We start from the raw sequence: 12,936 nt of genomic DNA, 5'->3' as shown, positions 1-12,936 counted from the left end.
AGACAAATGTATTTTAAAACTTAGAAGAATAAAGAGACACTAACAAAAGTAAAATGGCTAGACTCACTCAAAGTGAGAAAATGTCAATACCACTGGACTGTGACCAGTTATATATGTGTATGAGATACTTAGGGCAATCACTAAATAAAACTATACAAGGCAATATACAAAAAAATGTTACAAATAAATCAGAGTAGACTTATTTAAAAGGTTCAAGAAATGAAAAGAAAGCCAATGAAAAAGAAACAGAGGAATGAAAAAAGGAACAAAAACAGAAAAGAAATATTAAAATGACAAACAAAAGCCTAATATACCAACAATTACTTTAAATATATATGGTCTAAATACACCAATTAAAAGACAGAGATTGGTAGAATGGATTTAAAAAGCATGACCCAACTATACACTGTCTACAAGGACCTTATCTCAAAACAGAATGATACTGAAAGCATGAATTATAAAAAAATTTTAATAAATTGGATCTTGCCAACATTAAAAACTTAAGCTCTGAGAAAGTCCGTGCTAAAAGATTAAAAAGATTTAATCATAGACAGGGAGAAAATATTTGCAAATCACATATCCAACAAATGACTTTTACCTAGAATATATTTTAAAAATTTAAAACTTTTAAAAACAATTAGTCCAATTAGGAAACAAGCAAAACATTTCACCAACATTTCACCAAAAAAGATATATGGATGACAAAAGGCACATAAAAAGATGTTTACCACAGTCAGCCATTGGAAAAATACAAATTAAATCACAATGAGAAACCAGCACCCACCTATTAGACCAGTTAAAATATAAAATATTGGCAGTGTCTATCACTCAGGCATGTTAATTTCCTACTGCTGCTTTTTAACAAATTACCACAAATTTAGTAGATTAAAAGAACACATTTGGGACTTCCCTGGTGGTCCAGTAGTTAAGAATTTGTTGCCAATGCAGGGTACGTGGGTTCAATCCCTGGTCTAGGAACTAGGATCCCACATGTCACAGGGCAGCTGAGCCGGTGAGGCAAGACTATTGAAGCCTGTGCACCCTAGATCCTGTGCTCCAAAATGAGAAGCCATCACAGGAAGCTTGCGCACTGCAACTAGAGAAGCCCCTGCTCGCCGCAACTAGAGAAAGCCCACAGGCAGCAACGAAGGCAGTGCAGTCAAAAATAAATAAATAACTTTTAAAAAAAAGCATAGTTACTTTCTCAGAGTACTGGAAGTCAGAAGCCCCAGATGGGTCTCGTGGGGCGAGAAGCAATGTTGGCAGGGCTGTGTTCTTTTCGAGGCTCTGGGAGACAGTCCTTCTCCTGGCCTTTTCCAGCTTGGAGAGCCTGCCTACATTTATTGGCCCACAGGCCCCCACCATCTTCATAGGAAGCAATGGCTGGTCATGTCTTCCCGTTATTACAGCACTCTGACGTGAACTCTCCTGCCCCCACTTCCAACACCTGAGGGAGCGTCGGTGGGCAGTGTGGAGCGAAGGGGGTTGCAGTAGCTGGCTCCGCCCACCTGCTACGGCCACAGCTGCCCGGATGCCACCTGTCTGGGTTCCCAAAGCTGTCAACAGAGCCCAGAAACTGAGACTTCTGTTAAATCTCACTTCCAATACCTGCAACGAATTTTTAAAAATTTTAACTGATATGGAATTTCGCTTTGGGAAGGTAAGTTCTGGACGTGGACAGTGGTGATGACTGCAGACCCACGTGAATGCACTTAATGCCACTGAACTGCACGCTTCAACATGGGTAGGACGCTAAATTCTGTCTCGTGCATATGGTGCCACAATAAACATGTTAAAGGGTGTGGTCATCTTCCTGCCTTGGGGTCAGAAGAGGAAGGGCTGAGGAGGTGAGGAGAGTGGAGGGAGGAAGGAAAGGATGGGAACAGAGGGGAGATGAAAGCAGTGGGAGAGGAGAAAAGGGGAGAGAAAAGTGGAGGTGGGGAGTGGGAAGGGGAAGGGAGAGAAGTATGAAAGCAGAGGGGAGAGGGGGCCGGAGCGGGGAGGCGAGCAGAGGCCAGGGATGGTTGGGTAGACTCACAGGTGCACCCACCTCTCCAGGTGTGAAGGCGATGGTGAGAGGGGGGCAAGCTTGGGGTCACGATGCCACTGGAGGGGTCAACGGGTGCCTTTTCAGGACCTGCCACCCTGCACACCTGGAACAGGCTTTCAAGACCTGGACTCATTGGGCCCTCACTGCCACATCCCTGGCCCCAGGCCCAGGGGCGTGTGGGGTGCCTGCCCATACCCTGGCCTGCCCCAGATCTCTGGGCTTCATGTGAGCCACTAACCCAGGGAGCTGGTGGTCCCAGAGACCTTGTCGCTTGTTACTGACCATAAACACGGGATGTGCTCTTTGTGACTGGCACTGGGCGATGCTGATCTAGAGTCCCAGGGGGTACCCAGGATGTCCTGATGGTGTCCAGTCCAACAGAATGTGATAGAATGTTCCAGAAACACCACCTGCTTCCCCCTAACCAAGAATTTGAACACAGGGTTCCTGTCACTGGGTTGATGCACTCAGAGACAGAGCATGGCTGCAGTGTAGCCCCCGAGGCAGTCGGGTTGGGCAGGAACACCAAGGGAGGTGTCGCAGCAGGTGGAACAGGCCAGTGGAATCCCCATGGGGAGGGGTGAGCCCTGCTACCCTCTCCACTGGAGGAAGCCTCAGACAGTGTCCTGAGGAACCCCGTATGCAACCTCTTGATAGGAACGTGGTCCAGAGACTAGGAGGGGCACAAACTCCCCACCTGCCTGCTGCTTGCTCTCCTTTCTTCCTTCCTTCCTCGCTCTTGGACCCTGAGTGTCCTGAAATGAGGTAGAAGGAATTTGGAGCACAAGAACACAGCCTCCTTCTCTAGCAAGCACCGCCAGCCCTCTCCTGAAGGCGGGCGAGGGCCAACACGTCAGTGGGCCCCAAACGCACTGCTAACCCAATGGTTGGATTCAGGGTGCTCCGCCAGGGTGGGTGGACAGCACTGCTCAGACTCTGGGAAGCATCTGAATTCCCACCTAGTTTCTGGCCCTGTAGGTCACATCTTAAGTCCTGCCAGGTGCTGGTACTGATGCTTGTATGAACCACCAATGTGTGTGCTGACACCCCTGGAAGGAGCTGGCGCAAACCCCACATGCTCAGGGTGGCTCCTGTGGTTGCTTTGTGCTCAATGGATGGGGCTGTTTAAGAACACAGCTTGTGTAGGGCTCGGCAGGGCCCTTCTCCTCCTTCCTGCCCCTGCCTCGCTTCCCTTTGCTGTCCTCTGCCCTCTGCTGGCACCTTGCACCTTGGACTGAGGTCTCCCACCCTGGGTCTTCCGCACCAGCCCAGCCCTGATGGGTGGTCATTGAGAATGCTGGCACCTTCTCCACCAGAGGCCCCGCTCTGCACCCCCTCCCTGGCCTCTGTTAACCCCAAACCCCCTGTGTGCACTCTGTAGGCCAGACAGACCCTCTTTGGGGGCTGCTGACTCCCCATGCCACAACTCTGCAGCTCGGGCCCATCAGGGGACACTCTAACCCTAACACGATGTTCCTGACCCTGGTCCCTGCAAGCTCATAACCTGAGCAGCTTCCCAGTGACTCTGTCCCTCAGGCAGCAGGCTCGCCATCCCTACAGGAGGGACCTCTGCCAACCACCCACCCCCCATCATTGCTCCGCTGTGGCTTCTGAAGTGCCCTGGGGGGCCTCTCTCGGAGTGTCTGGGCTGTCAGAGTTTCAGTGGGTGAATGGTGCTGGGGGATGCTTTGCACCCCTTAGGCATCTATATGCAGAGCCAGACCATCTCTGGGGTGATGCAAGAGCAGAGGCAGGGGGTCCCACTGGGAATGAGGACACAAGCGGGGCCCAGCTCACGCCTCAGTGGTGACACTTCCCCTGTGGCCATTGTACACAGGCAGTTTAAGCCAAAATGTCTCTAATGCCCCAGCCGGCGCTGGCCAAAAGCCTAGGATCCCTCCCAGGAGGAACCAGGACAGAGGTGATGGAAGGTCTGGCCTGAGCTCCCTGGAGAAGCCCTGACTCATCCTCGGGTCGACACCTCTCTTGCAAAGGCCTCCTCCAGAAAGGACAGGCCTGGGCCTGCTCTGCGGGAGGACGGCCACTCAGGCCCACGGGTGCCCTGTAAACAGGTGGTGTCTCCCTGCGCCACCAGGTTGACCCCTCTCAGCACCACCAAGTCTGAGTCATAGTAGCCAGACTCTCCCAGCGGGGGCTGGAGGGTGTGATTTCAGATGTCCCCTCCCCACACCAATGGCAGCAGATGCCAGATTCCGCAGAACAGGGCTGGGAGAGCAGGGAGTGGCGTCCAGTTCAAGGTTCCAGGGGCAGGGAGATCTAAGGCCCCACCTGGCATCTGATGCTCCTTTTTCCCCTTTGAAAGCAGACCAGTGATCCAACCTTGAGTTATAAAGAATAAACCCAAGGATGTAGATAAAACCAAGCTCGTGTGGACAAGCTGAGGGGTGAGCTGAGCCTGAAATCGCAGATGATTACTTTTTCCTCGCCCCTGAAGTTGTGATAGGGACTGAAGGAGAGGCCTTGGGATCCCTAACCATGTCCAGGGGGCATCAGCGAGCCGAGCGACAGCGTGCCAACCTCATGTCCAGGAGAGGTGTGCCTGGGAGCAGCCAGGCTTGGACAACCTGATTCCCAGGCCACGGGGGACCAGCGCCATGTGCGCGGCACTGTTCGGGGCAGGGGCTCTGCTCTGGCGCCTGCCCTCTGTCCACGAGGGAGAGAGTGCTCACCGAGGACTGCTTCCACGCCCACACTCCACTCTTTATTCACAGAAACAACTTGTCCGTCCTGGGTTGAGATTGCTGCCAGCTGGCCGCCTGGGGAGCAGATTGGAGGTGGGTTTGGGTCTGTTCCCCAGACTGTGCTCCCCAGACTGTGCTCTGAGTGGTCAGGTCTCTGTAAGGCAGCTGCCACCTCCTGGACACATTTGCACACAAAATACTCCTGACTTCTCCCTCCTGCACACTTTGGAGACAAACTATTGAAGACGGTGCTGTCCTACCTGGCAGATTATTTCTGCCCTGGGAGTTTGCTTGGTAATTTCACTGTTGAACTGTCTACATTCTTCATTCATTCAAGAAATACCCACCAGGTTCTGCCCATTGAGCTCGGCCCCTGCAATGGGGGTGGGTGGGGGGGAGGCCACACTGGACAGCCTGTGATGTGATTGACGCACCAGGACGTGCCACAAGCCTATTATGCCTGGAGGGGTGCAGGCACAAGCATGAGCCCAGCATTTTGGGGCCACTGCAGGTAAATGGGGCACCAAGGACCCTCTGGCTGAAGTCTTTCGAATCCTGCTTGGAAATGGATGTGAGCTCTAGAGCTACAATCTTTTTTCCTGATTGAAAGCTTATTATGTTTCTGAAAGCTGTGTGAAGTCTTGCCAGGATGCAGGCTGGATAAGAAACAGCTTTGGGAGCTATTTAGGAATTCCCATTTTGGTGTTTGCTGTATACATGGGCCTGATGGCTAGAATTCGGGTAATGACCACATAGTGAAAACTGTCTTGGCATAAAATATCACACACAGACCCAGAAGTGCTTAAATACAGATTTATTGCAAACCAACACCGGAGACAAGGTGATTTCGCAGGCGGGCACCCCATTTTCCTTGGACCTCAGCTGATGGAGCTCAGTGGCCAAACTGCTCCTGCCGTGTCTGAAGAGAGAAAACAGGCAGAGTGCACAGGTCCAGGGCCCAGGCCAGCAGCGAGGGGCGCAGGCAGCCCACAGGATGGCAAGCCCTCCAGCCTGCCACTCCCAGATGCCGGCAAGCTGCTATTACCCCCAGTGGGGTGGGGAGAAACGCGAACACTTGAAAATAAAATCAGGCAAAAGGAAGACAACTGACCATGGAGTCCACAGCTCCCAAACAGCCAAGGTGCAGGCCTCATACCCCACCCGGTAACGGCAGAGGACCCCTGGTGGTGGCGGAGGGGAGGAGACAGGCACGGCGCCAGAACGGTTCTCACACAGACGGGTGAGACCTCTCACTACATGGGACAGGTGAGACCCGGAGAACGCTGAAGGGGGGCCTCAGCAGCTCCATGACCAGCCTTGGTGACGAGAGCCAACAACAGTGCTCCGTGCCCCCTTGGTGGTGCTCCCACCAGTCACCAGGGGTACACACCTCCCGTGATGGCACCGGAGCAAGCAACTGCTTCCCAGGGATGTGTCTACAGGTCCCTGTGAGCCAGAAACCTGCCCCCACGCACGGCAATGAACCAGCTCCCACCCACGCAGCTGAAGGGGGAAGCTTCTAGAAGGAACGTCCCCAGCCCCAGGACTCCTCCTCCCCAAGTCCAGCACACAGAGTTCGAGGGCAGGTTCCAGGGTGCAGAGGCCTGCAAGGTAACAACCATTAGGGCAGCCGTGCGGTCCTGGCGGAGGGCAAGGGCTCTGGGTCCTGGGAGAGCCGCGGGAGCAGGGCCCCAAGCTCTGGGTGGCACAGTCTGGCTTCAGCCAAGAAAGGACCCAGGGCTGCAGTGAGCAGTGGCACACCGTGGGGTCTCCTGAGGGCGCCTGGCCCAGCTTGCTCTGACAAGAACCAGTCCCCCAGGGGAAAGTGCCAGGCTGGGGGCAGCAGGACAAGCCAATCAGAAGACAGAGACCCTGCTGTGCAGGGCCTGAGGCCACCAGAGACGCTTCCAGCATCCGGAACCAGAGACCAGCACCCTGGTTTCCGTGGCTCCCCGACGAGGAAGGCAGGGGACACATACAAACAGACGGGCAAGACTACACAAGAACACACCCAACAAGAGGGCAAGGCAGCAGCTTCCCCAAACTGGCCCTGAGCCCAGCCCTCAGCCTGCACATCCCTGCCTGAGCTTCCACAGCCTAGGGGCACCCACGCCCGCCCGAGCGCACGGAGAACAGCAAGCAGAGAGCACAGGAGCAGAGCAGCGAGTGCAGGGAGGGAGGGAGCGGCGAGCGGCGCCTGCAGGGCCCAGAGCTGCGCCCGCTGGGACAGCCCCTGCTCCCCACACCCCCTCGGCAAGGCCGCACAGCCCAGCCCTGCTCTCAAACAGTCTGGAGACGCAGGGCCAGGGGTGGAGGCCGGTTCACCCTTGAAAGAAAGGATGGCAAATGTGAACTAGACAGCGAGTCCCCGGCAGGAGGGAGCTGAGGGGCACGACCGAGGCCCCACTTCCCTGCCGGCGAGGGCGTCCTCTCCTCCAGTCATTAAAACTGCACAGCCCCCGGGGAGATGTTGAACATGGCGGGGTCGAATCGCTGGCCTCGGAAGGGAGAGCCTTCAGCGTCCCACCCCTTCTTCAGCATCTCATGGACTTTCTACAAACAGAAAACAGAGAGGTTACTGTACTCACCAGGCCTGCACGTCCCAGAGCAGAGTTCTGCTCTGCTTCCTCTGGAAGAGGACCCGCCTGGGCTGACAGCAGACCCTCTGCAAGCCCCTGCTCCCCACATTCGGGTTCCACCCCATCCTGTCCCCAGAGCAACACCGGCCACCTTCCTGGTTTGGATGCTGTCCCTGCTCACCAGGAGTATCTGTCTAAGCTCCAGAGGGCCTGAGGGCCACAGCCCACAGAGCCGACTGAGCTCTAGAGAGGGTCTCTACTCCCCTTTCATAGGGACAAGGTGGGTAGTCTCCAGGCCTGTGCTCTCAGATAGTCTAGGAATGTGACTCAAAGGGAGAGACCTCAGGATGTCTGACTGTGTACCCACCAATCACCGATCCCACAGCCCCTGGGGGCAGGGGCCAAAGCTGTTATCAAAGGTGGGCTCAATCATCCCAGTCTGTACCACCAGCCTTTGGGGTGGCAGCAGGAAGCTGCCCCCTGTCCCCTCCCACATCTGCCCTCCATGTCCTCCCTGCAAACACACTGGGCTGGAAACCCTCTCCCCTTCCTTCTGACCAGGAGAAATGAAGAGACTCACGGCCACAGGGCCAGAAAGCCCTGCCCACCTCTTAACCTCCAGGCTGACAGAGTGAGCTGAGGGGAAAGCTCCTGGTGTCTGACAAGACTGCAGGGCTCCTGACGGGGCCTTCTCTGCCCCGTTACTCCACCTAAGTGGTGCAGCAGCAAACATGTCAGACATGCAGTACATACTGCGCTCGGCTCGGCACACCTGACACACGCCAAGGACCTTAGAATAGCACCTGGCACAGCTGCCCGCAGGCCGCCCGAGAAGGGGATAGATGCCCAGCCCCGCCCACCTGCGTGCCTCTGGGTGCCGGCAGCCACAGGGCGAGCTGCATCCCATCCCTCCTCCTCCGGCTCGTGCCCACTGCCCACTCTGAGTCACCTCCTCCTCAAGCTCTCACTACACGCCCCTCATCTGAGCATCTTGAGACAAACCCTCTCCAGTGAGCTCTGACTTGAGACACACCCTCTGAGCTCGACCCACGGTGATGTCCCCGTACCCCAGCCTCGCCACGGGCAGTCTGATGGGCCCTCTTGCTCCAGCCCCACAGGGTCCTCAGCCGGCTCCCCACACTGGTCCTTCCCCAGGCCCCTCACTGCCACCTCCTACTTTCTTAAGCCGCCTCTCCTCCCACCACCCTCAACCAAAGCCACCTGCAGCGTGCTGACTCTCTTCTCCTTGGGACGCTCTCCTCCGGGGACCACAGTGACTGTGCAGGGCTTCAACGCCACAGAGGCCAGCTCTGTGGCCTCACCACCAGGCCACGCCAGCTCTGCCGGATCCTCATGCCTCCACGCTTTCCTCTCGGTTCCAACCCTGCTCCCCACACTGCATGTCCCTCAAGGCCCCGTGTACCGAAGACAGTCCAGGGGGACGCCTAGGAGGCCAGCCCCGCATGCAGACGTTCGTTCCCAATCCCTGCTGAGCCCAGAGGAGTCCCAGACAGCAGTGCTGGTGCCCCTGCCTCTCCTAACGCAGCCCCGAGGCACCGAGCCGTCCAGCAGCAGGTCAGCTGGATGAGGGGTCACCACTGAGTCCCACCGCCTGCACCAGATCCAAGGGCTCCCGTGTGTCCACTGAAGGCCTCCACAGGGCACTGCATTCAGCCAGGCACTCATGCCATCACGGTCAGCACTGCCGGGCCCTTGACAAGTCCTGCTAGAACCACCACCTCTGACTCAAACCACGGAAGCCTTTCCATCAGACCAGCGTCTTCATGTTTCTTCAGATGCTTCCTGATCGGTGGATCCCAGCCCTGAGCTCATCAGCAGGAACCTCTTGCTTCATATTTAGACCTCATGGCCTAGTGCCTGCCCACTCTGGGGCCGGACATCCAAACTTTCAACAGCTGCCCAGGGCCCTCTCCTGTCAGGTCAGTGTTCAGACTGCTCTTTCACCTGACGGCTACAGGCAAATGCAGCATTAACTGGATAAAACTGCCACCTAAACGTCCACAGAGGTGGTTGCACCCCATGTCCTATGTTAGGCCAGCTCAGGGATTACAGCTTGAGGCCACTTTCCACAGATGAGACTACCAGGTGCCTGGGAGCCAATGGTCAACCACAGTCCTGGCCTCCAGCCCCATGAGCCCAGGTAAGGTTGGTGAACCAGATCAAGGGATGATTCAGAGACTCAGGGAAGGATGACAGACAAGCCTAACACCAGCTCAGGGTTCAAACCCCACCCTGCTGCCAGACCAGCTACAGGACCTTGAAAACGTGCTGTGACCTCTACACCTCGACCCTCCTCTCAAATCTCCGTGTGGTTCACTTGGGACACTGAGAAGGGAACTCTCTTCTCTAAACAGCCCCTCTTGGGAGTATCAAACAGGAGAAAGACAGCACGAGTCTAATCTTCCTCTCTGCCACCACAGGCTCCAGACGAGCCTCCTCTCCAGTCACTGATGTCCTCCTGCCCTTCTTGGGCTGCCGGCCAGCCACGCTTCTCAGGCCTCTGACTTCGAAAGTGACTTGGAAGAATTTTCTTCCCCCTGGTCCTTTGTGGTCAAACCTGCACTGGACCTGAGGTAGGGCGGGGCCAGGCTGTTCCTCCTGTACTGAGGGTCTTGGAGGGGCTGAGGGGAGGAACAGCCCCAGTATGTGAGGTGAGAACACGCAGCATTACCAGGACCCTCTGGAGAGGCACCTCTCGGCCCTGCCACCTGGGCTCTCGGTCCAGGCACAGAACCAGAGCCCCACCCCAGGCAGTGACCAGGCCCAGGCTGCCGTGTCGGGACCCAGGAGGCAGCTGCACAGACAGCAGCATGCCCGGTCCACCCCAGCTCAAGCCCCAGGAAGTGTGAGTGCCCGTACCAGCTCGTGGCTCTGCGGCTTGCCCTGCAGCTTCTGGTGGTAGTCGAAGGTGAGCCTGTCCAGGACGGCGTGCTCCTCCTCGTCCACCGTGGCCATGGAGCGCTCCTTGTTGATTTTGTCGATGTCGATCTGCTCCTCACCCTCCAGGATGGCGCTCCACCAGTACTCACCCACCTTGTTCAGGCTCACCTGGCACACGAGGGCAGAGACAGGGTCAGGGCTGGGGAGGCGGCACTGGGGACCCGGGAATGTGGGGACACTGAGGATTCCATTCTCCAGAACTGGGACTGAGTGGTGCCTATGGTCCTTGTCTCCAGGTCCTCTCAGAAAAACAGTGACCCCCCCGACGGGCATCAGCAACCCTACCTGCTCAGCCACCAGAAGCCCAGCTTGCTCATCAGAGGGGACGTTTCCAGCTGCTCTGAGCTGCACCACCAGGGGTAACTGGCCCGTCACAGCCTCCAGAGCTGCTAAGGGAAGCTTGAGCCCAAACAGGAGCTTCTTTCAACATACACCTGTGGAGCCCCACTAGCTCACCACCCCTACAATGACCTTTCCTGCTTCCAAGTGCAGTAGCCAGTCTCCTGCCTGCTGGGGGCACTTGGAACCCAGGGGACCAAGCATTCAGCCTGACAGACTCCCCCACAACCAGATGCCCAGGCTTCTTTGTCCCACTGTCCTCCCTGGCCTGGCCAGGGCGACCACTGCTTGTGACTCACTTTCTGCCCAGCCTCATGGTGTAGCCCAGGGAGGAGACAGAAGAGTCAGGGGGGCATGAGAACTCAGAGACAAGGATAGCGGAATAGCAGGGCTTGGCCTGAAGGTGAAGCCAAGTACACGCATCCCAGCGTCCACACAGGGAGGGTCCAGGCCACACCCCTTCCTACACCCAGCGGCTGGGTTCTTGGGGAAACTCTCTATCAGCTGACCAAGAATTGACAGGTGAGCTGCGAACCTACCTCACGTTGTCCACTCTCGGACAGGATGAAACCCCCAGTCACGCCCAAAGGTGTGCAGAGGTGATAGAGATGAGGAGCCCACAGCAAGAGCAGCTCTTACTCAGAGAGCCATGAGGACAGTGTGACTGGCTAGCGGGCAATCCTGACAAGTGACATCTGTGCAGATACTGCGTGCTCACAGGCCACAAGTCAGCCTGCCCCATGGCTCACGGGCTGCGGGGGGCAGTGCTGCCAACTCCAGCCCTCTGCCCCGGTGCACCAAGAGCCCCTACGGAGCCCAGGTCCAGCAGAGCTCAGCCCCAGGCACCGAGAGCGGCTGAGGTGTGGGCGCTGATAGGGCAGGTCATGCAGTGCAGACAGCTCCAGAAAACCGCAAGCACGGAATCAACGTCAGTATCTCAGCCCAGTACACAAGGCTGCCCCACTTCTGACCATCATGGGTGGACGTGGACGGGCAGATGGCAGGGGTGAGGCGGCAGGGGCCCTGCCCTCCTCGTCAGATGAATGGCCTCTACCCTGCCAACACCACGGTTTCCAGTCAGAGTGAAGTCTCTGTGTCCAGATGCTCTGCCCAGCTGCTCAGCCCAGCTGCTCAGGCAGCTTTTTGCCCACTTACTCTCCTGCTTGCATGCATGGACCTGACTTGGCCCTCCAAGACCCCAGTGCCAAGCTCTGAGCCCCATCTTCATGGAACTGCCGATCTCTGGGCCAGTGCAGTGAAAGGCTTGAGGGGGAAATCCACTCTCTTCATATTATTCCAGGAGAGCTTCTGAGGAACAGTCAGCCCTCTATCCACTGACTCAACCAACTTCAGATCACAAATATTTGGGAAAGAAATTTCCAGAAAGTTTTCAAAAGCAAGACTTGAACTTGTCTCCTTCAGCCACAACTCTTTACATAGCATTTGCATTGTATTAGGTACATCCCATGAAGTATGAGAAGGGATGTATATAGGTTATGTGCAGACACAACACCATCTATATAGGAGATGAGAGCATCCTTGGACGTGGGTATCCTCTGGGGGTCCTGCAACCAACCCCCTGAGGATACCGAGAGACAACTGTACTTACAGAATATAAATTTCCAAAGAGAACAAACCCTTCGGATTTATTTTATTCGTGTCTTTGTTAGTGATCACTGATCTCAGCAGTGATCTCATTATCACTGCTGAGCTCTCTTAACATGTATCATTAGCATTAATCCAAGCCCTGTAAAATACACACTGTTACCTCTACCTGGAAGTCAGCACCTCACCTGGATTGCCCAATGCCACAGGCAGAGCAGAGCTGCGCTCAGGCCAACAGCCCTCAACGGCACTGTGGGGGGGGGGGGGGAGGGGAGCAGCTTGAACCCCACCCTGGTGCTCTGCTGCTGGTCCTTCTCACACAAACCACATGTGGGGTGTCCCAGTCAGGTCCACGCACACCCAGGCCTAACACGGCTCGGGGCACCACGGGACTGATCCTGACGAGGAGCTTGGTGGGCCTCACTACCTGTGCCTCCCGCCTCCACAGAACACGTCTGCGAGGGCACTCTGCACACCCAACAGGCATTAAGATGAGCCTAGCACCACCTTTAAGGTGGAATTCACAGCAACATAGAATTAGCCATTTTAAGGTGAACAGTTCAATGCATTCTGCATTCACAGAGGCTGTGTCTAGTTCCAGAACATTCTTGTCATCACAAAAAGAGAACTCGTACCCACAAGTGGTCGCTCCCCACTCTGCCCAGAGCCTTGCCCTCCCCCAGCTCTGGCAACAAATCAT

General features: G+C 56.0%; 1 protein-coding gene across 2 annotated transcripts in view; it reads right to left on the bottom strand.

Annotated features, from left to right (window-relative positions):
- Positions 1-5,551: 5,551 nt before the first annotated feature.
- The window catches only part of NUDCD3 (NudC domain containing 3), a 70,755-nt gene continuing 63,370 nt past the window's right edge, over positions 5,552-12,936 (bottom strand). The window contains exons 5-6 of one of the 2 annotated variants that reach the window (XM_055590691.1): positions 10,212-10,400; positions 5,552-5,671 (exon numbers count right to left, since the gene is read on the bottom strand). In XM_055590691.1, coding sequence (XP_055446666.1) covers positions 5,645-5,671; positions 10,212-10,400 — 216 coding nt within the window. In that variant the 3' untranslated portion in view covers positions 5,552-5,644. Of the gene's footprint in view, positions 7,306-10,211; positions 10,401-12,936 lie in introns of both variants that reach the window. The other variant, XM_055590690.1, reaches the window with a different exon arrangement.

Source organism: Bubalus kerabau, chromosome 8 (assembly GCF_029407905.1).
Source record: "Bubalus kerabau isolate K-KA32 ecotype Philippines breed swamp buffalo chromosome 8, PCC_UOA_SB_1v2, whole genome shotgun sequence".
Lineage (NCBI taxonomy): Eukaryota > Metazoa > Chordata > Mammalia > Artiodactyla > Bovidae > Bubalus > Bubalus kerabau.
This window is presented reverse-complemented; position numbering and strand designations above follow the sequence as displayed.